This window comes from Pongo pygmaeus, chromosome 2 (assembly GCF_028885625.2).
Source record: "Pongo pygmaeus isolate AG05252 chromosome 2, NHGRI_mPonPyg2-v2.0_pri, whole genome shotgun sequence".
NCBI classification, from domain to species: Eukaryota; Metazoa; Chordata; class Mammalia; order Primates; family Hominidae; genus Pongo; species Pongo pygmaeus.
In genome coordinates, this window is record NC_085930.1 from 137,668,466 (window position 1) to 137,695,896 (window position 27,431).

The 27,431-nt window shown below is 44.0% G+C and overlaps 2 protein-coding genes across 16 annotated transcripts in view; one reads left to right on the forward strand and one right to left on the reverse strand.

Moving 5' to 3' along the window:
- The window catches only part of OXNAD1 (oxidoreductase NAD binding domain containing 1), a 94,836-nt gene extending 82,991 nt beyond the window's left edge, over nucleotides 1-11,845 (reverse strand). For 8 of the 14 annotated variants that reach the window (XR_008501721.2, XR_008501720.2, XM_054483174.2 and 5 more), the window contains exons 1-4: nucleotides 11,428-11,845; nucleotides 7,683-7,831; nucleotides 5,881-6,023; nucleotides 5,232-5,295 (exon numbers count right to left, since the gene is read on the reverse strand). Coding sequence is in view for 11 of the 14 variants with exons in the window: in XM_054483174.2 (XP_054339149.1) it covers nucleotides 5,232-5,295; nucleotides 5,881-6,023; nucleotides 7,683-7,808 (333 nt within the window). In the remaining 3 variants the exon portion in view is untranslated. Of the gene's footprint in view, nucleotides 1-4,628; nucleotides 4,809-4,958; nucleotides 5,204-5,231; nucleotides 5,296-5,880; nucleotides 6,024-7,682; nucleotides 7,832-11,427 lie in introns of those variants that run through there. The other 6 variants (XR_008501722.2, XM_063661284.1, XM_054483175.2 and 3 more) reach the window with 5 other exon arrangements.
- A 20-nt stretch (nucleotides 11,846-11,865) lies between these two features.
- Nucleotides 11,866-18,923, forward strand: DPH3 (diphthamide biosynthesis 3). Of its 2 annotated transcripts, XM_054483180.2 has the most exons (3): nucleotides 11,866-12,164; nucleotides 12,706-12,780; nucleotides 16,107-18,923. In XM_054483180.2, the coding sequence occupies exons 1-3, from the start codon at nucleotides 12,057-12,059 to the stop codon at nucleotides 16,170-16,172; spliced, it is 249 nt and encodes an 82-aa protein (XP_054339155.1). In that variant the 5' UTR covers nucleotides 11,866-12,056; the 3' UTR covers nucleotides 16,173-18,923. The 2 variants fall into 2 exon arrangements, with proteins under 2 accessions (XP_054339155.1, XP_054339156.1); XM_054483181.2 differs by lacking the exon at nucleotides 12,706-12,780 and having other exon boundaries at nucleotides 11,946-12,164.
- The last annotated feature ends 8,508 nt before the right edge of the window (nucleotides 18,924-27,431 follow it).

The window sequence follows — 27,431 nt, forward strand, 5'->3', positions numbered from 1 at the left end:
ATGTAAAAGTAAAGACTTTGTGGTAACAATAAAAACGTGAAAAATAGATATGTTTCCTTAGAATTGGCAGTCAACATAATTAAGTATGTTAATGCCTATGATGGATGCTGTGCAAGTTCCTATTAGTCCGCTTCTTAGTCTTTTCATCTGTTAAAAAGAAAATACTGGCCAGGTGTGGTGGCTCATGCCTGTAATCCCAGCACTTTGGGAGGCCAAAGAGAAGGGATCACTTGAGGCCAGGAGTTCAAGACCAGCCTGGGCAACACAGCAAGACCATCTTTACAAAAAATTAAAAATTAGCTGGGCACAATAGTGTGCCTGTAGTCCTCGCTACTCAGGCTTAGGCAGGAAGATCACTTGAGCCTGGGAGACAGAAGCTGCTGTGAGCCATGACTGTACCCCTGTACCCACTGCACTCCAGCCTGGGTAACAGAGCAAGACCCTGTTTCAAAAAAAGTCCCTCCCCCTCTCCCCTCTCCCCTCTCCCCTCTCCCCTCTCCCCTCTCCCCTCTCCCTCCCCTTTCTTCGGTATCCCTCTCCTTCTTTTTTCGGTCTCCCGCTGTTATCGAAGCTGGACTGTACTGCCATGATCTCGGCTCGCTGCAGCCTCCCTGCCTCGGGCTCCTGTGACTCTCCTGCCTCGGCCTGCCAAGTGCCTGGGATTGCAGGCGCGCGCCGCCAGGCCTGAATGGTTTTTGTATTTTTGGTGGAGACGGGGTTTCACCGTGTTGACCGGGCTGGTCTCCGGCTCCTGGCCTCGAGTGATCTGCCTGCCTCGGCCTCCCGAGGTGCTGGGATTGCAGACGGAGTCTCGCTAACTCAATGCTCAATGGTGCTCAGGCTGGAGTGCAGTGGTGTGATCTCGGCTCGCTGCAACCTCCACCTACCAGCCTCCTGCCTTGGCCTCTTAAAGTGCTAAGATTACAGCCTCTGCCCCGCCGCCACCCCGTCTAGGAAGTGAGGAGCGTCTCTGCCTGGCCGCCCATCGTCTGGGATGTGAGGAGCCCCTCTGCCCGGCCGCCCTATCTGGGAAGTGAGGAGCGCCTCTGCCCGGCCGCCCATCGTCTGGGATGTGAGGAGCGCCTCTGCCCGGCTGCCACCCCGTCTGGGAGGAAGTGAGGAGCGCCTCTGCCCGGCTGCCCCGTCTGGGAGATGAGGAGCACCTCTGCCCGGCCGCCCCGTCTGGGAGGTGAGGAGCGCCTCTGCCTGGCCGCCACCCCGTCTGGGAGGAAGTGAGGAGCGCCTCTGCCCGGTTGCCCCATCTGGGAAGTGAGGAGCGCCTCTGCCTGGCCGCCACCCCGTCTGGGAAGTGAGGAGCGCCTCTGCCCGGCTGCCACCCCATATGGGAAGTGAGGAGCGCCTCTGCCCAGCCGCCCCTTCTGGGAGGTGAGGAGCGCCTCTGCCCAGCCGCCCCGTCTGGGAGGTGAGGAGTGCCTCTGCCCGGCCGCCCCGTCTGGGAGGTGAGGAGCGCCTCTGCCTGGCCGCCGCCCCGTCTGGGAGGTGAGGAGCGCCTCTGCCTGGCCGCCATCCCGTCTGGGAGGAAGTGAGGAGCACCTCTGCCCAGCTGCCCCATCTGGGAAGTGAGGAGCGCCTCTACCTGGCTGCCACCCCGTATGGGAAGTGAGGAGCGCCTCTGCCAGGCCGCCCACTCTGGGAAGTGAGGAGCGCCTCTGCCTGGCTGCCCACTCTGGGAGGTGAGGAGCGCCTCTGCCTGGCCACTCCGGCTGGGAAGGGAGGAGCGCCTCTGCCCGGCCACCCCGTCTGGGAGGTGAGGAGCGCCTCTGCCCGGCCGCCACCCTGTCTGGGAGGAAGTGAGGAGCACCTCTGCCCGGCCGCCCCGTCTGGGAGGTGAGGAGCGCCTCTGCCCGGCCGCCACCCCGTCTGGGAGGAAGTGAGGAGCGCCTCTGCCCGGCTGCCACCCCGTATGGGAAGTGAGGAGCGCCTCTGCCCGGCCGCCCCGTCTGGGAGGTGAGGAGTGCCTCTGCCTGGCCACCCCGTCTGGGAAGTGAGGAGCGCCTCTGCCCGGCCACCCCGTCTGGGAAGTGAGGAGCACCTCTGCCTGGCCACCACCCCGTCTGGGAGGAAGTGAGGAGCGCCTCTGCCCGGCCGCCACCCCGTATGGGAAGTGAGGAGCGCCTCTGCCCGGCTGCCACCCCGTCTGGGAGGAAGTGAGGAGTGCCTCTGCCCGGCCGCCACCCCGTATGGGAAGTGAGGAGCGCCTCTGCCCGGCTGCCACCCCGTCTGGGAGGAAGTGAGGAGCACCTATGCCCGGCTGCCCCATCTGGGAGATGAGGAGCACCTCTGCCCGGCCGCCCCGTCTGGGAGGTGAGGAGCGCCTCTGCCTGGCCGCCACCCCGTCTGGGAGGAAGTGAGGAGCGCCTCTGCCCGGCCGCCACCCCGTATGGGAAGTGAGGAGCGCCTCTGCCCGGCTGCCACCCCGTCTGGGAGGAAGTGAGGAGCACCTATGCCCGGCTGCCCCATCTGGGAGATGAGGAGCACCTCTGCCCGGCCGCCCCGTCTGGGAGGTGAGGAGCGCCTCTGCCTGGCCGCCACCCCGTCTGGGAGGAAGTGAGGAGCGCCTCTGCCCGGCTGCCCCATCTGGGAAGTGAGGAGCGCCTCTGCCCGGCCGCCACCCCATATGGGAAGTGAGGAGCGCCTCTGCCTGGCCACTCCGTCTGGGAGGTGAGGAGCGCCTCTGCCCGGCCACCCAGTCTGGGAAGTGAGGAGCGCCTCTGCTCGGCCGCCCGGTCTGGGAAGTGAGGAGCGCCTCTGCCCGGCCGCCCCGTCTGGGAGGTGAGGAGCGCCTCTGCCCGGCTGCCACCCGGTATGGGAGGAAGTGAGGAGCGCCTCTGCCTGGGCGGCCCCGTCTGGGAAGTGAGGAGCGCCTCTGCCCGGGCGGCCCCGTCTGGGAAGCGAGGAGCGCCTCTGCCCGGCCGCCCTGTCTGGGAGGTGAGGAGCGCCTCTGCCCGGCTGCCCTGTCTGGGAGGTGTACCCAACAGCTCCGAAGAGACAGCGACCATCGGGAGCGGGCCATGAGGACGATGGCGGTTTTGTTGAAGAGAAGGGGGGGAAGTGTGGGGAAAGGAAGGAGAGATCAGATTGTTGCTGTGTCTGTGTAGAAAGAGGTGGGCATAGGAGACTCCATTTTGTTCTGACTAGGAGAAATTCTTCTGCCTTGGGATGCTGTTGATCTATGGCCTTTCCCCCAGCCCCATGCTCTCTGAAACATATGCTGTGTCAACTCAGGGTTAAATGGATTAAGGGCGGTGTAAGATGTGCTTTGTTGAACAGATGCTTGAAGGCAGCATGCTCTTTGAGAGTCATCACCACTCCCTAATCTCAAGTACCCAGGGGCAGAAACACTGCAGAAGGCCACGGGGTCCTCTGCCTGGGAAAACCAGAGACCTTTGTTCATGTGTTTATCTCCTGACCTTCTCTCCACTATTATCCTATGACCCTCCCATATCCCCCTCTCCGAGAAACACCCAAGAATGATCAATAAATACTTCATAAATTTAAAAAAATAAATAAATAAATAAACATTTTAAATAAAAAAAAAAAAAAAAAAACAAAAAAAAAAGAAAATACTATTATCTATCTATCTTACCTGTCTTAAAATATTATTATCTATCTTACAGCATAGTTTTGAGAATTCTCTAAGGTAAGAAACAAGTTTTTGGTCCTGAAAAACAGGAGGTGCTCAGTAAATATCAGTTGATGTTAAACAGTAAATAATGTACTAATTGTTTTGTAAATGCTTGATGATTCTTTTTTGCTCATATTTCATTTAGTTTCTGCAGGCTATTAAAATTAATTGGTCTTGTAAAATAAAATTCTGAAATGAATACTCTAATTCAGGGACTAGCAAATTATTACCTGCAGGCCAAATCTGGGTGTTTGGTAAATGAAATTTGTTTACATACCATCTATGGCTCTTTTCACATTATAAAATCAAAGATTAGAAGTTGTAATTAAGACAGCATGGCCCAAAAAACCTAAAGTATTTACTATCTGGCCTTCTAGGGAAAGATTTTCAACCTCTGCTGTAATTCCACCAGCCTCAAAACACAACAGGAAAGAGCCTGTAAGATAAATCACTTTTTTCTTCATAATTTGCAAGGCCTTCATTTTATAAAAAGAAATCCTAACAAGTCTCACATTTACAGAATCAGCATTTTTGGTCACTTGAACAAACCAAAAAAAAAGTATTTTCAGATTTACCATTGGAAAAAGTGTACTTCCCCACAAGCTCCTAAATCTACTATGCTAAACTAATTTTACAGACTTCTCAAAAAAAAAAAAATGAACTTTAAGCTGAATCAACAACACATTACCCTTAGTCCCAAAGTAATTTTCTGAAAGAAGTTAGCCTTAAAAGTAGGGCCTAAACAATATGCCTTTACATTAAAGTGTATCCTTCTATTAATAGATAAATTTAAATGAGACAATATAATTTCTGCCCATGTTTGTAGAAGTATATAATCCTTCTTTACATGAAACAGTTTTTTATTGTTAGCTTAAATAGTCTTATAACACTAAGCTAAATATATCTGAGTAAGTGACAAACATTCAAAAAAGCAAAATCAAATATCTGATTTATGTTTTTAAATAAAAATGGGGTTACTCACTGAGGTAAAGGGTACGGATCCTTTATTTCCCAGCCCTTGACACCCCTTCAGGTGGTAGATTAGCTTTCTATAGTCTGAATATGGTGGAAAAAATCTGTACATTAGAAGGGTAATAAGAGCTCGTCCACTTTCCTTTCTCAGATGTTAGTGCTTTCTCCCTTGATGAAATAAGAAGTTGTTCTAAAGTAGGAATGAGAACAAGGACTTTGAGATGTGATGCAAAAAAAAAAAAAAAGACCCCACACAAAAAAACAGAAAAAGGTAAGCTATTCATAAAATGTAGGCTCTAAAAGAAGTTCTAGTGCTAAAATATAACCCTAAACATCATACCTGTGAGGATGGCTCCCTCAGTTGCTGCTCTACTCTCTTCATCAAAAGGTAATCCATTCATTCCAAGTTTAAAGGGAAAAATTTGAGTATCTGTCATCTTTCCAAATCAGATATCAAATGTCCTGCTCACAAAATTTCTAAATAGAAAAATAACAAACTTCCCAACTGTCCTTCAAAAGGACCAGACTCATCTAACACTTTACCCATAAGCCAGTCATAACCACATGTAAACGGTCTAGCTGGAAAAACCTGTCATACCCCAAAGATACAAACCTCCCGTCGAAGGACACTTGCAGTTCTCTCCGTGTGATCAGTTTTCCTTTTGGATTTCATTATGCTTTAATAGAAAGTAAAATTAGGTTATTACATATTATCCTCATAAAAATAATAAAATTAGTTTTTCCTGAAATATCATGGTTATCCTAAATACAATGTAACATTACGGATCCTATAAAATGGCCAGTGAGTATCTGCCCATCTAACTAAAGTTTTGGCCGGGCATGGTGGCTCATGCCTGTAATCCCAGCACTTTGGGAGGCCGAGGCAGGCAGATCATCTGAGGTCAGGAGTACGAGACCAGCCTGGCCAACATGGAGAAACCCTTTCTCTACCAAAAATACAAAAATTAGCCAGGTGTGGTGGTGCACGCCTGTAATCCCAGCTACTCGGGAGGCTAAAACAGGAGAATCACTTGAATCCAGGAGGTGGAGGTTGCAGTGAGCTAAGATCGTGCCACTGCACTCCAGCCCAGGCGACAGAGCAAGACTCCATCTCAGACAAAAAACGGTTAACAACGTGACAGCATGCACATTGAAGCCAAGGTGTTACCTTTCCGGGAGTTTGATATGCCTCCCACAACCGTCAGCAGGTCGGGTCTCTTTGAAAATCAACTTCAAATGACACAGAAGGCTTAATGACTCACCTGGTTAGAGTAAGGTGGCGCAAAGTGCTGAGTGTCAATCTCAGTGAAGCAGCCTCAGTACAGATGGCTCCAACAGAGCATCGCAACAACCCAGGAATCATAACAGCAGCACAGGCCATAGCGCTTTCTGGGCAAACAGAACACTGAAATTTCAAATTGTTTTTTTTAAAAGTGGGGAAATATTGGACTATTTTAGAGAGTCAGTGAAGAAGAGTTTGGATTTCTGTTGGTGCTATTATGAGTCAAGCTACCAGCAAAGCAGCCAAGAGGCTAACTTCACCTTGACAAAATTTCTGCCACTATTTAGAGTTGCCTCAAGGTATCTCCACAATTATGTATATAAATATGTAATTTTTGGTAATATCAAATATTCGTCTTCTCTATCGCTTTCTAAAATCTCTGACCAAGTTCACATGACTAATCTTATGCTATTATAGAAGAGGGGAGTAGATTTATAACTTCCTGATAATTGTATTCTACCTAAAGATTACTGCATAAGTCTTTTATATTTCTTGTTAGGTAAAGTGTAAGAGGAAGATAAATTTACAACGGTTCCCAAATAAGAAGTTTAAGGTTCCCAGATATTAAGAAACCAAAACAGATAATAATAACACTATTCCTAATAGCCCAAACTGGAAACTATCCAAATGCCATTACTACAGGAGATAAGGTAACTGTGATACATTCACACAGTAAGATATACTATACAGCAATGAAAACTGCAACTACATGCAGTAACACAGATGAATTACCACAAATAACATACTGAATGAAAGAAGCCAGACCCCAAAGAACAGAGATTCTTTTATTCTAATCATATAAAGTATAAAAACAGACAAAATGAATCTATGATGTCAGAAATCAAGTTAGCAATTTCCTTTGGGAGGTGGTAGTGACAATGCTGTTTCTTAATCTAGGTGCGGATTGCATGGGTATTTTCACTTTTTATAAAAACTGATTAAGCTGTCCTCTTAGGATCTGTGTAGTTTTCTGTTTGTACTTGAACTTCAACAAAAAGTTAAACACACACACACAGATTCTTCAACATTTCGAATTCTAAAAACTACCAGCCTATCAAGAAAAGCACTGATTAGGACTCAGATGATATTTCTTTTTGGTTCCTTTTCTATCATTTTCCTATGTCAATTTTTAAACATTTCTTTGTCTAAAATGGCCACATTTAACATGTTACATTGCTCTATCTGTCCATCTTAGTTACCTTGAGAATAGATGAAAATGCATGTGAATACTTTTTTTTCTGAGCTTTTTGGGAGGCAGTATATAAATTAATTGTGATAAATTGCTGTTAGCAAAATATTCAAGCTAAGTGTTTACATTCCTACTCCATATTCATTAATTTGGTCCTTCATTCAACAAGTATCTATCAAGAGTCCACTCTGTGGCAGGCACTGGCCTAAGCAATGGTGCTATAGGCATGAAGAAAACAAAAACTCTCTTAGAGAGCTTGCATTCTAATAGATGAAGACAGAAAATAAATAAAAATAAATAAATCTGATGGTGATATAAGTCATATGCAGTTTACTTGGTTATACCCAAATCATATTAAAAAGCTCACTGGTTCATAACTAGTCTTTAGATAAACCATATATTTCTTCTCGTCATAGTATGTTGCAGTATCATTGTGGATAAGCATGCTACTTGCTATTTTTCTCTTTACTAAATGAAAAAAGCAGAAGGCCTCTTCAACGTCATTCAAGACCACTAAATGTAGTTTTTCTCCATTAAATGTTCTAAGTCAATAATGTTACCTTAATCCCTGAAAGAAAGAACTTGAAACTCACTTTAGAAGTCCACGAGATTTTAGGAGTCATTAAGTATATGTCAGCTGATTGACAGAATATTTTGGTCCTGCTATTACACTGAGACATTTGGATGTACAGCAGTTGGAACATGGACAGCTTTTCCATGCATTAAAATTCTCACAAAGTTCCTGCAATGGCACAAACAACATATAACAATGTTTTGGGGAACTAATCAAAAGCACTATTACCTCTTAGCTGCCAAAGGAAAGGCTCATTAAAATCAGTAGGCATCACCTCACAACAAGCCCACTCTCAATTACCACCTCTCCATCCATTCTTCCCTCCATGCTTCCATTTTTCTTTTTCGACTATTTATCTTACAGCTTATTTTGTTCATCTTCCTTGCCTGTCTTTAACACCTGCCACTTAGGATATCCACCCCAGGAAACAGCAGACCAAAGGCTAGAATGACATAGTTACATGTCATTTAAGGCCAAGTTTCCTGATAAAATTTAACTACTATATTGTTAAATATGGAAATACTGTTTTGTTCAATGTTTTAGACAACTATTGCTAAAATAAGCTGTCCTCACAATAGGATACATCACTTAATGATTATGCTGTTTGAATGGTCTCCCTCTCAACTGAACTGGAAAACAAATGTTAATTTTAAAAGCAGTTCTTCCCGGGCACAGTGGCTCATACTTGTAATCCCAGCACTTTGGGAGGATGAGGTGGGTAGATCGCCTGAGGTCAGGAGTTCGAGACCAGACTGGCCAACATGGTGAAACCCTATCTCTACTAAAAATACAAAAAATTAGCTAGGTGTGGTATCGGGTGTCTGTAATCCCAGTTACTAGGGAGGCTGAGGCAGGAGAATCGCTTGAACCTGGGAGGCGGAGGTTGCAGTGAGCCAAGATCGTGCCATTACACTCCAGCCTGGGCAACAAGAGCAAAACTCAGTCTCAAAAAAAAAAGGAGTTCTCTTTAAAAATCCTAAGATTTTATTTTGTAAAAGTAACCATGACCAAGAGTGCCACCTACTGGTAAATAAAGGACATTTTTATAAAATTCTGTTTAAAGTGCTTTCCAAAGCTTTATGCCAGTCCTTTAAATAAAATATAAAAAAATTTAAAACCTACTAATTTTTTGAAATATGTCCAGTGGTTTCATACTGTAAGCATTTAATCAACCACAGCAGATCAATATATATCAAGTTATTTCTAAAACCATATAAAGAAGACCATCCCATCAATGTCTGTATCCTCACAGGCCTTCCCTTACCAAAAAATCTTAATTAACTTTATTTCTGAAATGCAGAAAATTATAATAAGTGCTAAATAAAACTGACACCCATTAAATATGTAGTAAAACAAACTTCTGCAAGCAACAGATTAAATTTAACATTTAAGATTAATTACATGGTTTCAGTTCAACAGGTATACTCAGTTCATTCAACAATTACAGGGGTGCCAGGCACTATTTTAGGCCTTGGAGATATAATAAAGAACCAGACGCAAGGCCCTTGCCATCATGAAGCTTTTATTACAGTTCCAGAGACAGATAGTAGTAAACAAATAATTAACAAGATAATTATAGATTATGATGAGTATGATAAAGGGAGTAAGAGTGATGGGGTAGGTGGGGGAAATATCAAGAAAGACATCTCTCCAGTGATGACACCTTGGCTGAGATCTGAATGATGAGGAAAAGGCGGCCAAGCAAACGTTAAAGGCAGACAACTCTGGCAGAAGGACTAGCAAGAGCAAAGGTCCCAACACAGAAATAAGCCCGGCATGTTAGAGGAACCAAGGCCAGTGTGACTGGAGAGCAGTAAGCTGGTAAGAGTGAAATGAGATGCAGTCCAGCAGTCTATAGTAAGGGTAAGAATTTTATCCTAAGGGTAATGGGAAGCAACTGAAAAGTTTGAATCAATCAGGAGAAGGACAAGAACTAATTTATATTTTTAAAGGACTGCTCAAGTTGCTGTGGGAAGAATAGAGGGAGAGGGGCAGGAGTGGAAGCAGGAAGTCCAGTTAAAAGACTCTGGTCTAAGATTATAATAAGGTAACAGCTACAGAGATGGCAGAAGTAGATGAACATGACATATATTTTGGAATTAGAGCCCCAAATCTTGCTGATACATTAGGCAGGGTGTGAGAGGACACTGACAGAGAAAAGCCAAGAATGCCTCAATAAGCATAAATGCACTGAAATTAAGTAAGTTCAAAAAACAATCATGACATCTGTCTATTTAGAATCTTAGGTGTCACTGAGGAAGAAAAAGGGCTCCTCTTGCTCCAATAGGCAAAGAAACCTTAGTGGTAAACAAGTAGTATACAGAGTATTTGACCGGAAATGAGCGGAACTGGGCTCAGGTGTGACTCCTTCCTGCTTTCTAATCTTCAGCAAGTCTCCTCTTGCCATTTTAACATTACCCACGCCACCTCACTGGATTACTGAGAGGAATAAATAAAATGTCTACCAAAGCACCTGGCAAGCAAGAGTGTTACTAAAATCAATCCTAATACATTGACCCCTTCTCTTCCTTGTCAAACAACCTAGAGAGGTGGAGGTTTGGTATTGCCAATAAACAACTCCCTCTGGCCTGATATACAACAGCACTCATCAAATCTAGTTTGCATTATACAATTATCACCTACTTCTTTTTTTTTTTTTTTTTTTTTTTGAGACAGGGTCTAGCTCTGTCGCCCAGGCTGGAGTGCAGTGGCGTGATCTCAGCTCACTGCAACCTCCGCCTTCCAGGTTCAAGAGATTCTCCTGCCTCAGCCTCCTGAGTGGCTGGGATTACAGGCACACACCACCACACCTGGCTAATTTTTGTATTTTTAGTAAAGACGGGGTTTCATCATGTTGGTCAGGCTGGTCTCGAATTCCTGAACTCGTGATCCGCCCTTTTAGGAATAAATGTAAAGTTTAGTAGTCATTGTAATGTTTTCTTCAGAAGTGCATAGGGATATATTATGTATATGTGTTATGTAAATGTAAACTAAATATGTTATATATCATTGCTGAACCAAGTAAAACTCATAATTTCCATACAAAAGTGGAATGTTACATCTAAAAAGGATCTCGTATCATCTCTACTCCAATCCTTTCTTAGAAGAGGAAATAAAGCCCAAAGAATGTAAATATCCAGTTGCCAGAGGTAATCAACAACTCAAGATTCCGATCCCAGATCTTCTCTCAAAAGTGCTTTTTCACTACAATGCATTTCTTCTCTACTAAGACATTAAAATGCCTAGTAATTAAGTAAGACCCAATGGAATCGGTTTTACCAAAACAGGCACTAGCACTGCTTTCAAGACAAAAATGCCTTTTATCTGCATTTCGCTTCAAGGCATACATAGGCCTCACACTGATAAACCTGCCTACTGACACCATTTCTTTCACAACGAAAAAACTGGTACTCACATAAGTAATTTGTTCCTGGGCTTTGGAGATAGACAAGCTGTTTATTATTTCCCAGGTGTATGATTTTAGTCAAGATGCCCAACTCCCTGTACCTCAAAGATTAATAAAATGGAAGAACATGTAAACTCCTAGAGTTGACAATTCCACTTAGTGCAATAGCTGGCACATAACTTCCCAATAATAAAAGGTGATGTTATTACTATTACTATAAATCATCGTAGTTAATAATGGTATAAGCTTGGCAAACAGAAGACTAGAACTCAATCCCTGCCTTCCAGGGTTTGGTCCTTTCAGCAACACAATTTAGGGTATTTTAAGACGTCTGGGGTGAGAAGGAAACGAAATGTACCTGCAGCCAGGAATTAACAAGCTGACCGTCGCCCTGGGCTCAAGGTCACTCGGTGAAGCGAAATTCTACAGGAACTGTTCGTCCGTCACCAGGAAGGGAGGTCGAGGAGGCTAAGTTGCTCTCGCCTCCCCACCCCGCCTTTCCCGAGGGCCGGGAGGATGTTACCTAGCACCTGCTGCAGCCTTCAGCGGGCTGTTTACTGCGTTAAAGCAGGCGATAAGAAGCAGGGAAACTTCCCCCGCTGGCACCTAGCTCGCAGACCCGGCCACGTTTAGTTGCAGGCGTCTGGAATACTCCGCGGTCCCAGACGTGACGCAGCAGCGCGGGCGAGCCCCACATTCTATTGGTCACTGCCGTCCAATAGGAGGAGCGGTGTGCGACCCCGCTGAGCAAGCTTGCCGTCTTCCCAGTGTCTCCGCCCCTAGTTCAGCCATCTCCATGGTGACCGCTACCGGTTATCCATTTGGCCGCGCAGGGCGGAGTTGCGTCATTGCCTATGCACCGGAAGCGCTAGTCCTTGCCCGGCGCGACCTGATGATGCCGAGCCCAGGCCGGCTCCGGCGAAGTTAAAACCTCGGAGCTGGTCTCGGACTGCCGGGGCGTCACCCCTTCGGCCACCCGCGCTGACCATGGCAGTGTTTCATGACGAGGTGGAAATCGAGGACTTCCAATATGACGAGGACTCGGAGACGTATTTCTATCCCTGCCCATGTGGAGATAACTTCTCCATCACCAAGGTAACTTCAGGGACCCGCCCGGCGGTTCACCCAAGCAAGCGCAGTTTGGTTCCGCCCTGTTCCTTGCATCATTGGGTAGCCTTCGCTGCGCTGTGTCACCCACGCCCTCTTTCCCGTTGCTAAATCTTCCTCCTCCCGCGTCCCCCCACCCCAACTAATACCCTGAACTCTCTCCGTAGGCACGTAGTTCTGGCCTTAGATTAGGCCAGGGAGAGGGTGGCGGAGAGCCTCTTGTCTCTCTGCCCGATCCCTGCCTTAGAGTTCCAACCTGGGATATTTCTGTCGAGGAGGGGACTCGTTTTTTGTTTCCCAGGGCTTTTGGGGCGGCCGAAGCTCGCCTAACCTTCCTAGGTGTTTCCCCTAGGTGACGCTTCTAGGGGAAAATGATGTCGGCATTTCTCGCTGAAGGCCCTGGGGTTCTCACCCACCTTAGGGGGAAGGCAAGCCACCAAGAGACTTGCATTTAGGGGTGGGATAGGTTTGGGGGAGGAGATGGCGAAGAGAAGCTATCCTGACCACATGGTGTTTGATTTCGTTGTAGGAAGATTTGGAGAATGGGGAAGACGTGGCAACGTGTCCTAGCTGCTCTCTCATTATAAAAGTGATTTATGACAAAGTAAGGGATATAATTTTAAAACGGGGGAAGGGTATTGTAAGGCTGTGGCAAGGACTTAGATCAGCTTGTCAGTGATGAGTGCAGAAGAATGTTTCATTGTGCTAGGTAAAGTGCGGTATTTTTTTAGGCAGGTTTTCAACACCATTGATAAACAGCCGAATAGTAAATTAAAATGTTTAAAGTTCAGATGACGTAATTTATTTTAGCTTTAGAGATAAGTCTAGCTTTAGTGAAAATTATTATTTATTAAATAGAAAGTATGTAGATTATTTTAATGGACAATTTTTTATATTTCTCTTCTATTTAATATGTAATTAAAATTGTTTACAGCTGCTAGACTTACTTTGAAGGGAACAATTGTATGGTATTTCATGCTGGCTTATACACAGAATTCTGCATTATCTTGTTTGAGATATAATTCCTAGGTGCAGCTTTACAATTTCATTTTAATCTTTTGTTGCCCTGTTGTCTTTCACCCAAGGATGTTGACAATAGAAAAAAAAAATGTTATTACTGCCCACTCCTACCCAAAGTTTTGTTCAGTACTTGGAATGGAATCTTAGGTAAGGAGCTCAACACTCTCAAGGATAAACTCCAAAATGAATATAGGGAAAGTGGGGATGAGGCACAGAGCCTCATGAGAGAAGCAGGCTATAATTTAGATTATAATTTAGAAATACAATGATTCATTCTTGTATTAAAATGTGCTCTGCAACAGAAAGCAAACAGGGTAAGGAAGATCAGGAGTGCTGGTCTGGGAGGAGGTTGCAGTTTTCCATAGGGTGATCATGGCAGGCCTTACTGAGAAAGGCCTTATTAGTAAAGATTTGAAGGAGGTGAGGGAGTGAGCCATGTACATATGAGGGTATGAGGTAAGAGAGTCGAGCAAAGGATCGTTCAGTGAAGGGGACCTAAGACAGGAACATGCCTGATTTTATCAAGGAACAAAAAGCAGGCCAGTGTGACCAGAGCAGAGCAGGATGAGAGTACTGTAAGAAGAAGTTGTGGATCACTTTAAGGACTTAGGCTCTTGTGAGTGATATAGGGAACCATTGGGGGATTTTTGAACATAGGAGTGCTATGATCCAACTTCAGTTTTTAAAAAAATGATTCTGGCTGCTGTGTTCAGAGTAGCCTATAGAAAGCAAGCATAGAAACAGGAAAACCAGTTAGGAGGCTATTACACTAATTAAAGAAGGAGATGGGTGGCTTGGACCTGGTTACAGCAATGGAAATAATGAGAAGTACTTAGATTCTGGATACACTTTGAATAACTGATTGGATATAGGGTGTGAAGGAGTGAGTCAAGGATGATTTCAATATTTGTGACCTTAATAACTGGGAGGATGGAGTTACTGTCAATTGAGGGAATGTAACTATAGGTATAGGGGTTGAAATTGTACATACTAAGTTTGAGAGGTCTGTCACCCAAGTTGAGCTGTTGAGAAGGCAATTGGATATGCATGTCTGGAGTTCATGAGAGAGATTGGCTAGCAATGTCAATTTGGGAGTTATCAGTAACAGATAGCATTTAGAGCCATGAGATTGGATGAAATCACCAGGTCTGTGAATGTAGAGATGGATAAAATACAGGACTGAGCCTTAAGGCACTCCAGTATTAAAAAGTGAGGGAGGGAAGCGAGGAATCACCAAAGGTGATGGTAAAGGAGAAACCACGGAGAAAGGAGGAAAATCAGCAGTGTCAAATCCTGGAAACCAGATGAGAAAGGATTGAGGAAGTGGTGATCCTTGTCACGTGACACTGATAGGAAGCAATCGAGAATTAACCCTTAGCTTTAGCAACACTGAGTTCATTTGTGATGGAGATGAGAGCAGTTTCCATGGAGTAACAGGAACAGCGCACGAGTGAAGAAACCAATGGGCAGAAAACTGGTTGGAGAGAATGAGAGAACAGAAGGCAGTGAGTATAGGCATTTCTTTTAAGGAGTTTGCTGCAAAGGAGAGCACAGACATCGGACAGTAACCAGTGGTGATAGAGGATCAAGAGAGGGTTTAAGGTGGTAGAAATTCAGCCTTCATTAGTGAATATAGACACGGAAAGTTAGATTTAACCAGGTTTAAGGTGTTCCCAAGTGAATAGTAAGGAGTGAGAAAAGAGTGGTTATAACCGACCATGGAGTTTGAACTAGGTAAAGAGAACATGCAGGGAGTGAGGGGCAGTGAAAGGGTGGTAGGATGAATATGCTGGAGGTCCAGAGGGGGTGGAATATGGCATCCAGGGTGGATAAATGACAGCAACAGAGAAGAATAGCAGTGCAGTAGTCTCAAGACATAAGATTCTAAACTGATGGGTTTTAGACAGGAAAGGAGAACGGAGGCAAAAAGGAGGAACTAGCCTCGCTTCCAATCCCTCTGGTACTAGGACTCTGAGAACACAGAGCCTCCACTAGATGGGCATATAGGGGAAACTGTCCTTAAGAATATGACTTCATCTCAACCTCAGCACTACTGACATTTTAGGCCTGATAATTCTTTGTTGTCCAGAGATATCCTGTGCATTATAGGATGTCTAGCAGGATCCCTGGCCTCTACCTATTAGATGCCAATAGCAATCCTCAGTTGTTTCAATTCAAACTGTTTCCAGATATTACCAGTGCTCTTGGGGATAAAAGGACATTTTGAGGAAGAGGTTGAGAATATGAAGCATGGTGCTAACAATGGACCATGGATTCCAAAGAGCACAGTGAAAGGTTCCAAATATTGGGCAACAGAGTAGCAGGGACAGAGTAGGGGCTGATCCTTCGGGAATCAGATTGCTGGAGGTGAGGGATAACCTTGGAAGCAGAGATTTTTTGTGGTAGCTGACATAAGCCAGGATAAATGATCAGAGATTGAACTTCATTTACAAAGTAGCTAACATAGCAGATTATCCATGTTGGGAACCACATAAAGACCTGTCCCTTTTAGTTAGAAGAAGTAATTACTTTGAAGAGGACTGGTATTTGAATGACCAAATATTAAAGTGGAGAAGTTTTAGTGTAAGTAGTAATTAATACAGAAATTTAAAAGATGTGACATGTCTTTATGTGATTTCTGAGAAGTGGTTGCTCTGAACCGAAGATGGGGATGCTTGTTTATAAGGTGTTTTATATTAAATAATGAATTCAGAACAAAAAACTGATACATGTTTAAGATTCTAATTCTGGTGCTGTCATTGGCTCTTTGAACAAGGATGAAATGATAATAACAATGGAAAAACAAAATTAACAGTGCTGGATTGATTCTGTAACAAAATGAAGGTTTAATATTAATGTATTTGTGACACGGAAATTCACTGGTTAATGTCATTTCTCGCTCTATCTTAGGATCAGTTTGTGTGTGGAGAAACAGTCCCAGCCCCTTCAGCCAACAAAGAATTAGTTAAATGCTGAAGAAGCCTGCAGGAATCCAAATCCTGAACAGTTGGAAATGAGCCCAGATAGAAATATCAAATGCAAAGCTACTGGCTTCACAGAGACAACCATTTGTGATTTGCTGTTCTGTGAGAGTGTGGATTCTTTCTATCAACTGCTGATTTCATCTTCAGGAAGCAAGTCCATAACATGACATATCTGGATTTTGTGCTTAGAACCTTAAATTGGAAGCATTCTTAATTATGCATCTAAATTTAAAAGAAGATAATTTCAAAACAGTGCTGTCTTTCCCTTGGTTTCATCATTTTCATATCTTAAACCAAATTACTTCAGTATCTGACAACAGCATCATCTACCTCAGTCATTAGGATTTCTTAATAAAAAAGAGATTGTATTTTTGACTTGGTTATTAAGATGATTCAAATTAGCCCTTCCTTTGAAATATGACATCAGCTTTGCTGTTCTAAATTTAAAATTAGTTGCTTCATCAGTACCCCACTTTGTTTCTACACCAAGCCAGTCTCCTCAGTTTTCCCATTAGAATGAACATGTTCTGTTCAGCGTGTCATTTCTGTAATGCTTCATGCAGAGAGTTTGGTCGTAGTATTAAAGAGAAAATACAGTGAGGTCACAGTGTCTCCAGAGCTAAAAGTTAGTGAACAAGAAAGAAAGTCCAAAATGAAGTGATGAAAGAATGAGGACTTTTCTTATATTCTGCATATTCCTTGGAAGTCAGGACAAGATGAAAAGGAAAGAAGTGAAATTGGTGACGGAATGAGAGGAGCAAAGCATACCAGTGTAGTAAATGGAATGTTTGAATGACTTTGCCAGGTCAGAGCAAGTAATATTTCTGTACCTGAGTTTTTGCTTGTTTTTTGATAAGCCTAATGAAATTGCATTCCAGATAGGGGCTAATGTCAAATTTCCATGGCTGGTAGCTGTGCTTTTGGCATATCACAGTGTTGTGTCACTACTATAAGGTAAAGCATCTACAGCAGAGAATGAGCTTGAAAATGAGAGACCTATTGTGAATAAATATGCTCATGAGAGCATATTTAGTAAGCCTCTATAACATGCAGCCAAACCAGACATTCACTCCTGCAGAGAAATGTTGCCCTGGAGAAAAAGAAATATATAAAGATAGGCTATCACTCTTCCTTTGCTGCAGTACTAAGAATAGCAAGAAATTAGAATCATTTACATTGGAAATTTGAAAATTCCCTTTATATACACAACTTTACTGTGTATAGATAAAAAATATTAATGCACTGATGTCTGTCAGGTTGTTTTAGGAATGGCTCCTGCAATTAGAAAAATAGCTTGCTAGAATGTAAATGTTCTGTTACTTATTGGTAAATGTACTGCACACATTCATTGGAGGTTAAAACAAGTGAGTAGCCTTTTTTACCTGCCAGCAGCATGGCTGTGTGCAGCCACTAGGCTGAGACAATAAATTACCAAAAATTGTATGCTGAAAATGCTTGGTACATTATGTGGCATATTCTGGATGTGATGAGAAATCTCATTGCTGTTTGGGACACTGACATCCCAGAAGTAATCCACAACTGCTTTGCAAAAGCAAAGTGACTGCTCAGATGAACAGAGCAGAGTACTCACTGACTATGGTGGGATCAGCTGCAAAGCGAAATGAGCTGTCCCATGATCATGTTGATGGTTTTCTAGATACTGCCAACATGTTAGCTCTTTCTGATGCTGATGAATTTCAAACACAAACAGACACCCTTGATGTGGGTTTGCTAAGAACATAGAAGAACAGGAAGAAAAGTTGCCAGGTTCACACATCCCAGGAAAAAAGCATAAAAAGCATTAGCAGTCAGTGACTGATGATAATGCTGCAATAATGGGAATGGTTTTATTTCTAAATCAAATCATTCATTGCTTTGTTTCTAAAGCAATTGAGTCACTAAGTTTGTGAACTGTAAGAGAACACATCAAGATTGAATCCTGTGTTAAGCAGAAAGTAAAAGCAGAGCCAGGCGCAGTGGCTCTTGCCTATAATCCCAGCTACTCAGGAAGCTAAGGCAGTAGGCGGATCATGTGAAGCCAGGAGTTCAAGACTAGCCTAGGCAACATAGAAAGACCCTGTCTCTAAAAAATTTTCTTTTAATTAGCAAGGTTTGGGGCCTTGAGCAAATTGCTTGGGCCCAGGAGTTTGAGGCTGTGGTGAGCTGTGATCACACCACTGTGTTCCAGCCTGTGTGACAGGGCAAGATCTCATCTCTAAAAAATAAAGAGAAAGCAGAGTAAAACTGGACTCTGAGATATGACTAAAGTTCTCTGTGATACCTGTGCCTTATTTAGCTCAAGACATTTCTGGAGCACCTATAAAAACTGACTTGTAATCCAGGCTATGTCTCTTTTTAGCTTCATAATCTTTGGCAAGACCATTGGATTCTTCAGCTGTACAATTAGGAAACTCGATCAGGTGATTTCCTTTCTCAGCTGTCAGTTCTCTAATTTCAGGCTTGGTAGCTTGTAGGAACTGAAATGGCAATTAGAACCTTTATAAATTCAAACTAAATCATGAATTACAGAGAAAGTCCATTCTTCCATAACTTGATGTTACCACACTTACAAGTTTAAAATATGAAGTCGACTGTTTAAAGGATTCTGCATATATTCTAGCGTGCACATTCAGAAACATTTTTCTTGGAAAAAGCACCCAACATTTTTTATAACTGCACATATTAATTTATTGCCAGAATAAATTGCATTGCATGCTAAATAAAGTCAGATAATTCAAATCCATTTGCTTTTATGTAGTTTTTCTTATAATATCAACATTTTGAATTAAAATGTTTATGATTTCATATGAGGTAGAAATCAACTGCTTTGGGGCATTGTTAATAGACTGTTATGGACAGTAGTTTTTAAATAAGAAGGAAATTGCCAATTTCTACAGTTTGGGCTCTGGATTTTTATTGTTATTTGGGGAAAAAAATAACTGAGTCAAGTGGTAGTAAGACGAAGTTGACATTCTTAGATGAGTAACTCAGTTTATTACAAGGAAAGAAAACTGATTGTTTAAGGCTGATGATCAATTCTTGGAGTGGTTTCAGAGCCCAGCTCTGGTCAGAAGACAATTTGAATCTTAGTTCCTCCACTGTGATCTCCGAGAAGTTACTTAATAATTATCTTCTGGTTTGTGAAATGTAGATCATAGTACTTCTTTGACAGGGTTGCTGTGTGAACCCATTCATTCTGCAATTAGAAAAAGAGCTGTCATGTGCTATGCACTAGGCAAAGAAGTACCTGTCACATGCTAGGCACTAGGTGAAGAAGATTGGGTTTCTACATTTGGAAACATGTGGAACTAGAAGAGACAGAAGCAAGATTACAGATGAGTTAGAGCCCCCAAGGAAACAAACCAGGTGATGTGGGAGAGAGTAACTGGGTCAGGTGACTTTTTAAGGGAGTCTGAGCTCTGGCACTTTTTCTAAGACCTGAAGGATGAGAAGGAAACAGCCTTGTGAAAATGATTAAATGAGCTAATATCTATAAAACATGACAGCTAATGCCTGTCATGTGCAAAAAATGGTTAACTATTCTAACTCCAAAAGGAATTAAACATTGTTTTGAGCTTTCTCTTAGTCCATGTTCTGCTGCTGTAACAATACCTGAGACTGGATAATTTATCAAGAATAAAGGTTAATTTGGCTCATGATTCTGGAGCCTGGGGAGTTCACGTTATGACCCTGGTGAGGGTCTCGTACTGTGTCCTAACATGACGGAGAAGCAGAATGGGAAGCGGGCATGTGCAAAGATACCATACTGGAGAGTCAGCCCTATTTTATAGCAACTCCCTCTCTTGGTAACTAATCCAGTCTTGGGAGAGGGAGCACTCACTCCCACCAGATGTCATTAATTTCTTCAAGGGCAGATCCCTTGTTATCCAAATACCTCTTAAAAGTCTCACCATCTCTCAACACCATTACGTTGGAGACCAAGCCTCAATATGAGTTTGGTGTGGACAAACCATATCCAAGCCACAGCAAACACTGACAGTATTCTTGGCATAAATATGAGAAGTGCAAAGTTTTGGACACCCTTGCCTCCCTCTTACTGAATCTAGGGGTAGGGCCCAGCAACCTGTGTTTTAACAAGCCTGCTACCTGATTCTCATGCAGTTAAAAGTTTGGGAACCACCAGTTTTCAAACTTGACAGCACATTTGTAATCGCTTCGGGGGCTTTAAAAATTTGATGCCCCAGTGAGTCTGACTTAATTGATTTGGGTGCAACTTGGGCATCAGGATGTTTTAAAAAGTGTCCCTAGCGATTCTAATGTGTAGCCAAGGCCTAGAACCACTGGGCTAGAAAAGCAGAAAGTTCATAATCACTAAGTTAAAAGGAACCATTTTTTTTTTTTTTTTAGACAGAGTCTCGCTCTGTCACCCAGGCTGGTGTGCAGTGGCGCGATCTCCACTGCAAGCTCCGCCTCCTGGGTTCATGCCATTCTCCTGCCTCAGCCGCCTGAGTAGCTGGGACTACAGGCGCCCGCCACCACGCCCCACTAATTTTTTATATTTTTTAGTAGAGACAGGGTTTCACTGTGTTAGCCAGGATGGTCTCAATCTCCTGACCGCATGATTCGCCAGCCTCGGCCTCCCAAAGTGCTGGGATTACGGGCATGAGCCACTGCACCCAGCCAAAAGGAGCCAATTTTTTAAAATGATCACACCTGCTTTGCACATGGAACAAGGAAAGGGGGCTCAATTGGCCACACACTGCATTTAGGCATGCAGTCAGCCTTAACAAGTGGCCAGGAGAGCCCAGGCTGGGCTAATGTACACAGCGAGAGAGCTCTAAACTGGGTGGCCTCTGGGCTGCATCCCGTATTTAAACAGACAATCACATTTTCCAGCACCCGCTGGCTGCTAATTACATACCTTACAAAAGCAACAGCTTCTGCAGGTGTAAGTAATTAGGATTTCTTTAACTCCATCTGAGGATGCCTGCCATTCCCTGCTTCTTACCTAGCAAATTGCCATGATTACATATTTGACTGGGAAACCAGTTTACAAATTATTCCTTGCTAAGGGTTTAAAACAAAGGGCACACAAAAGAGAAATCACAATTCCACAAAAGGCTTAAAATACGGTGGAGGCAGAGTGGGGGGAATCTCCACCTTTCTCTACATACTTGCAGAGATGCACTTACAGAAGAGCCCTAGAACTCAGAACGAAACACAATTCTTTGTAATGTATGAATGAATATTGTTCAAATTCTAGGAAAACAAGTTAGCATTTTAAAAAGGAAAATTGTTTTTCAGTCTTCAGACTTTACCACTCAAATTAGGGGGAAAAAAGGCACGTCCTCTTCAAGCCCTGGCACAGGTGGACAAGTTCGAACTTTGGGGAAATTTGGAAGTTAGGAATGTCCAGCTGTGGGAGTGGGAACCCTGGAAGGGGCTGGTGAAGAAGTCTGGAAAGGTCTTTGCCTCTCTGGTGAGATTACCTCTGAGCCTGCAGCCAAGCATCAGTAATGGTGTTGGAGTTGCTGTTGGTCAGTAAAGCTGGCAGGAAGAAGCACCAGGCATGCAGCAGGAAAGAGGGAGGATGAAAGCCAACCGACCAGCGCCTCTGCAGCTGTCTCTCACCGCCTTACACTGTAGCGCTCTCCAGAGTCACAGCTGCTGCCTCCTTTCTGCCTTTCAAACCTTGCACCAATTTCTCCTTTTTACTCATCTGTAACCCAGAACCATATTGGGAAGAGAATACTGGGAAATAGTCCCAGCTTGGCCAAGTTAATATAGTACAAAACTACCACAGTTACTGATACTGAAAAGCCACTCAAATCCACTTGAATATCTTAATTAGAAGCCCCACTAATTTTCATCTTCGTACAACCTGGAAAACTTTGCCACAGCACCTGCTGAGACAGGACAAATGCCGGGAAACTAACCTAGCTACCAATGTAGATTGCAGAGGCACAGGTAGGCCCAGCAGGCTGTTTCCAAGGAAGATAGCCACCTCAGTCCCAGTTGTGGCAAGTGAGAGGTACTTGATTTGGTATATGAAGTAGCTCCCAAATGGGGGTACATGCCCAGTAAGGAGTAGGAGATCCCAATAAGTGCACAGGGCCACCAGCATTGCTTCAGTCCAGGAGGATCGACACTTGGGGCAATTCCCATGTGAGATCTGACCGTGGTATCAGGACCCCGTCACTAGGCAAATATTTGGGGCCAGACTTCATACTTAGAGGGGAACTGAGTGTTTGATAGGGTCAAAAGTTGTATCTTTGGGCAAAAATTAATGCGGAAGTTGAGAATGAGGAAGAGGGGAAAGCAAACCCTTAATGGGCACTACCTGTGTGTACTTAAGGATAGCACAGGCTACCTGGTTCACCCCAGAGGCCGTTGGGTCCCAGTGTACAATTCCTAATGGCAGTGAGGACTTAGAGCATTACTGTAGCTAGCAGGTATCTCCGAACCACCAACTGATGATGGTGATGAGAGTAAAGCATACTGGATAGGGGATTGGGGACCATTTTATGAGATTAAATGAGATAATGCATGTAAAGCACTTAGCACAGATTTTGCACCTAGTAAGGGCTCAATAAATAGTAGTTTAATCTTACATGTTTCTTGCTCCATAATAAATTACTCAAGACTATATTCTGAGGTACTTGCCTGAATTTACAGGTTTAGACAACAATGGACTCAGCCATAATGTGTCAGGGTTCAATCCAGAGAAGCTGAAGAACCATGAGTGAGAGAGAATGGAGATGTGTTATAAGGATTAGACTTTACATGGCGTGGGGGCTAGTGGAGGCATCAAGGGAAGGCGGTTATCTCTGCATCTGATGTTGATCCTAAAGTAGTAATTGTTCAGCCAAAACTGGTAGTCGTAAAAGGAAGCTTGGTGTGAACAAGAGAAAATACAAACCGGAACCTACATCTGTCTCACTACCTCCAACCTTAATGCTGTGGGTGACTTCCAGGGGAAGCTGGCACCCATCTCCACAGAGTTGCATAAGCACTTGGCCCAGAACAAGGCAAGCTAGCAGATTGCAACATGCATGAGCACCCACTGTTCCAGGGATCCTGCTCCAGCCTTCAGAGCCTAAAAAAACATGTCTGCTGCTATACTTCTGGCTTCCATATCTTGCAGAAAAATTCTCTTGTGGTCAGTGCTAACCCAGGACCACCAGAGAAGGGAATCCTGGGAAATGTAGGCCCAGTTTAGCTAAATTGTAACATACACCATTGGGGAAGTCAAGGTGGGAGTGGGACATTATTGGTCTTCAATGAGTAAAGGGATCATAGCATCGCATTGTTTAGATCACACTATGAAGTTGGCATCATAATCCTCATAGTAACTGAAACTAAGTCTTTGCCAACGTATCAATCAGGAATTGCTACATTATAAGCCACCCCAAAATTTAAAACAAAAGTCATTTATTTTTGTTTAAGTGTCTGTTGGTCAGCCGGGGGTTGGCTGATTTGGTTGGGTTTGGCTGAGTGGCTCTAAACTGCAGATTAAGTCTGGGTCCAGTCTTACGTTTCTCTTCCTTCTTGGGCCAGTGAACCAGCTGGGACAGGTGCAGAAGCCAAGTCCCACTGCACATGCACATTTCAAGTCTTGGCTTGCGTCGGACCTGCCAGTGTTTCATTGGCCAGAATGATCACATGGCTGAGCTAAAGTCAAGGGCAGGGAAATACAATTCTTCCATGGAGGTGGTGGAGGGAAGGAGTGAATAATTTTGAAAAGTAGTTTAATCTATCGCAGTCATTAAATGACTGGTGTGGCATTTCAATACAAATACTTTTGACTCCAAATGCTATTGTCTTTCTTTTATGGTAGTGTTTGAATAATTGAAAAACTTTCCAAAGCATAAGATGGAAGCAGTTGAAACTTTCAAACAAGTTAGTTATTCCCATCTTTCTGGCCAGACATGAGACAACAGTCCCATGGGATTAATTTTTGCTACATTTGCATTTTGAGGTGAGTGAGGCATTGGCTGTGGTTTCTGTATTCAAAATCAGGTTTCACCTTCAGCAACATAACTCTGATAATAACGAGTTAATATTCCAAAGTCTGCCATAAACATCCTCTTGAAGGTATTTGTTAGCTCTAATTATAAAGAGAAATGGAGACATATACTCATGTCATTAAAAATGAGCTAGAATGCCCACGGGAACCTAGACTACTCACCTTACTGTGTCTGTTTCCTGGTTGCTAGAACTTTGGGATGATTCATTTTGAGTGTTTTTTTTGCAGCGAGTTCCCTGATACATTTCAATGGTGCCCAATAGTTTGTTATGCAGACTGTTTCAAATCAGGAGAGCAGCTCTCACTTCAAGTCTGATATGATCCGCATGACTATAGCTGAAACCTTGAACTTTGGACCTTAAACAAAGTCTGCCATATATAGCTTACGTATTCCTAGCAGAATGTGGCCTATCAATGACTTGTCCATCTGGCTTGGCTAAGCTCTCTCCATACCACGCTGAGTTAGAGGGGGAAAAATCAGTGAAGTTAGCCATGAAGGAGAACTTTCTGCTTGGAAAAGTGTTAAGATTGTTAGTACCACTCACTTCAAAATGGATAAACAGTGTCATGCAATCAATAAATATGCTCCAAGCATTTTTTTATTTATGAGAACTGGGGCCTAATCTCTGTGCAAGGGAGGGTTTAAAAACTAGAATTGTGTTACAGAGAATCTGTAAGGACAGGAAAGAAATGTTTCTCACCAATAAGTGACCCCAATGTATATTTTGGCAGTTAAACGATTGGAAGCTTTGTCCTCTTTGCCAAACATGCACCTTCCTCATCATAAATTTAAAAAACTATCCTGCGGACATAAAGAGGCAGAAGGAATGCCTGACCTCAGCCAGATGGTTCCTGTTTTTCTTGCACACACACGTGTTCCTGCCCCATCTGTGGACTCAGTGGGTCACTGCCCTGGGCAAAGAGGCCAAAGATGATACTGATCACCTCTCTAGGTCTTGGCTTCTCAACTGTAAAATGGGGTGGCAGTAGGAGGAATGAAGGAATGACCTCTAAGGTTCCTCTCAGCTCTGTTCTGATGTGACTTTGAGCAAGCAAGTGACTGTTTCTATACTTGGATGAAGCTGTCCTGGTTTGTCTGAAGGGGCAAACTCGAGAGGACTGCTGCCCTTCTGGGCTGGGGGATGGGGAGGAGGAAGAGGAGGAGCAGAGCGAACAGCAGCACTCCTAGGATGGCGGTGAATGGACAGCGCCAGGGCCTCTGGGGGAGCCAGAGTCATGGGATTCTGGTGCTGGCAGGCCCAAGCCCAGGCCAGCTTGCAGGAGGGCAGTGCAGCCAGAAACCCTCTGCGATCATGTGTTCTCCTTCCCAAGGGGCAGCCTACTTCACGTGAGTGCCGGGCAGCTGACATTTGCAGGATCTTCACCCCAAGGTCTGAGGCAAACAGCCAGTCAGTTACTGGCCTCGGTGACGTCTCAAGATGTGCCTAGCAGGGCTTTTGTGCTGTTCAACATGGTAGCCACTAGCTATGTGTGGCTTTCTAAATGTAAATTTATTTATTTATGTATTTATTTATTTACTTATTTTGAGACAAGGTCTTTCTCTGTCACCCAGGCTGGAGTGCAGTGGTGCAGTCACAGCTCACTGCAGCCTCCAGCTCCTGCGGTCAGCCTCCCAAGTAGCTGGAACTATAGGCATGTGCTACCATGTCCAGCTGATTTTTTATATTTTGTAGAGACAGGGTCTTGCCATGTTGCCCAGGCTGGTTTCAAACTTCTGGGCTCAAGCGATCCTCCTGCCTCAGCCTCCCAAAATGCTGGGATTATAGGTGTGAGCCACCGTGCTCAGCCCTGAATTTAAATTAAAATGTATACAATTAAATTAAGCCAGTGCCTTAGTAGTCACACTACCACATTTCAGGTACACATGTGCACATGTGCTGTGGCTTGAGGCAACCATACTGGATGGCTCAAATAAAGAACATTTCTATCTTCACAGCAAGTTCTCTTGAACAGTTCTATTCTAGAATGTGGCATGGTGCTCACACACTGAAGAGATAAAAAACGCCTCTACTAACTTCATCTTTTTTTCTATTACTTTGCTTTGCTTGCTATAGAATGTCTATATATACATTCTTTGAGAGTAGAGACATTTGATGTCAAATATCTGGGTTCAAGCCTCAGCTCCCCCACATCAATTTTAGGAGAATTATTTAGCACCTGTTTCTGCATCAATAAAAGGAGGTTCCCAGGGTAGTGGAAATAATATAGGTAATAAACATGAAGTTTTTGGTAAACTCTACTCACTGTAGATTCCCAGCAAGTGATGCGCAGAGAAATGGGAAGGGTCATGTCATTAAATTTTTGTTAAAAAGAGGTGTTTTGGGGGAATAATATTGGTGGTTTTTCAGAAGACACAGTAAGGATAAAATGATACTACTTCCTTCGAGGTGGGAGGCACCCTTTAGGGAGCCTTCTTGACTTTTAGATTTTATAATGCAAAGTCTAGGACATTCTGATCCTTAGAATATTAACACACACCTTGGAAATTAACTCAGGAGTCTCTGGAGGTGCACAGGAAACAATCACAGGACCCATCCATTTGTCACTCAAGGAGATAAAAAGAGAAGCTTTTATTGTTCTTTCTTCTACTTTATAAATTTGTGTGAAATTCTGTCCAGACTTTGGCATCACTTTTATGCAAGTCTGTTAATGCTTGCCCAGTGACAAATTGGGCCCTCTCTCTCCTGTGTTGGTACGAAGGGGTCTTTTTGTTGGCAGGATTATTTCTCCAGCAGGACCAAAGGACACTTGAATTTCCCATGTGGCATGAAGGTGCCAAGAGGAAAGCACCCCTCCAGAGGAGATGGGCTCAGAGAGGAGGAAAGGGCTGGATTTCCAACCGACTCTCACTCCCCAGAGGCCAGTATCTGAGACACGGGCCAGAAGAAACCAGCAGTTCTGGTTTCCAGGGGCCTATCAATGGCGTCTCTGACCCACTCAGAGGAAGGGAGCACTCTGCCCTTGCCAATGTGAGAACGCCCCAGACGACTGGAAGGGAGCAGATAGGGCCTTTGCACCCCTCCCCAGCCTGTCCCTGAACCTCTGGCCAGTTCCAGGATGCTGGTTGTCAGGGCCCAGTCAGCCAGGGCCCAGCAGGCATATAGGACAACCCTGGACACTGCCAGGCTGCTCCCCGACAGCCTAAGAACTCACTAGAGTGGGCAATAGGGGGCGCTAATCCCCTATGGCTATGTCTGAAGTCAGATTGTCCTTGGTTCAAATCCTAAGTCTGCCACTTATTAG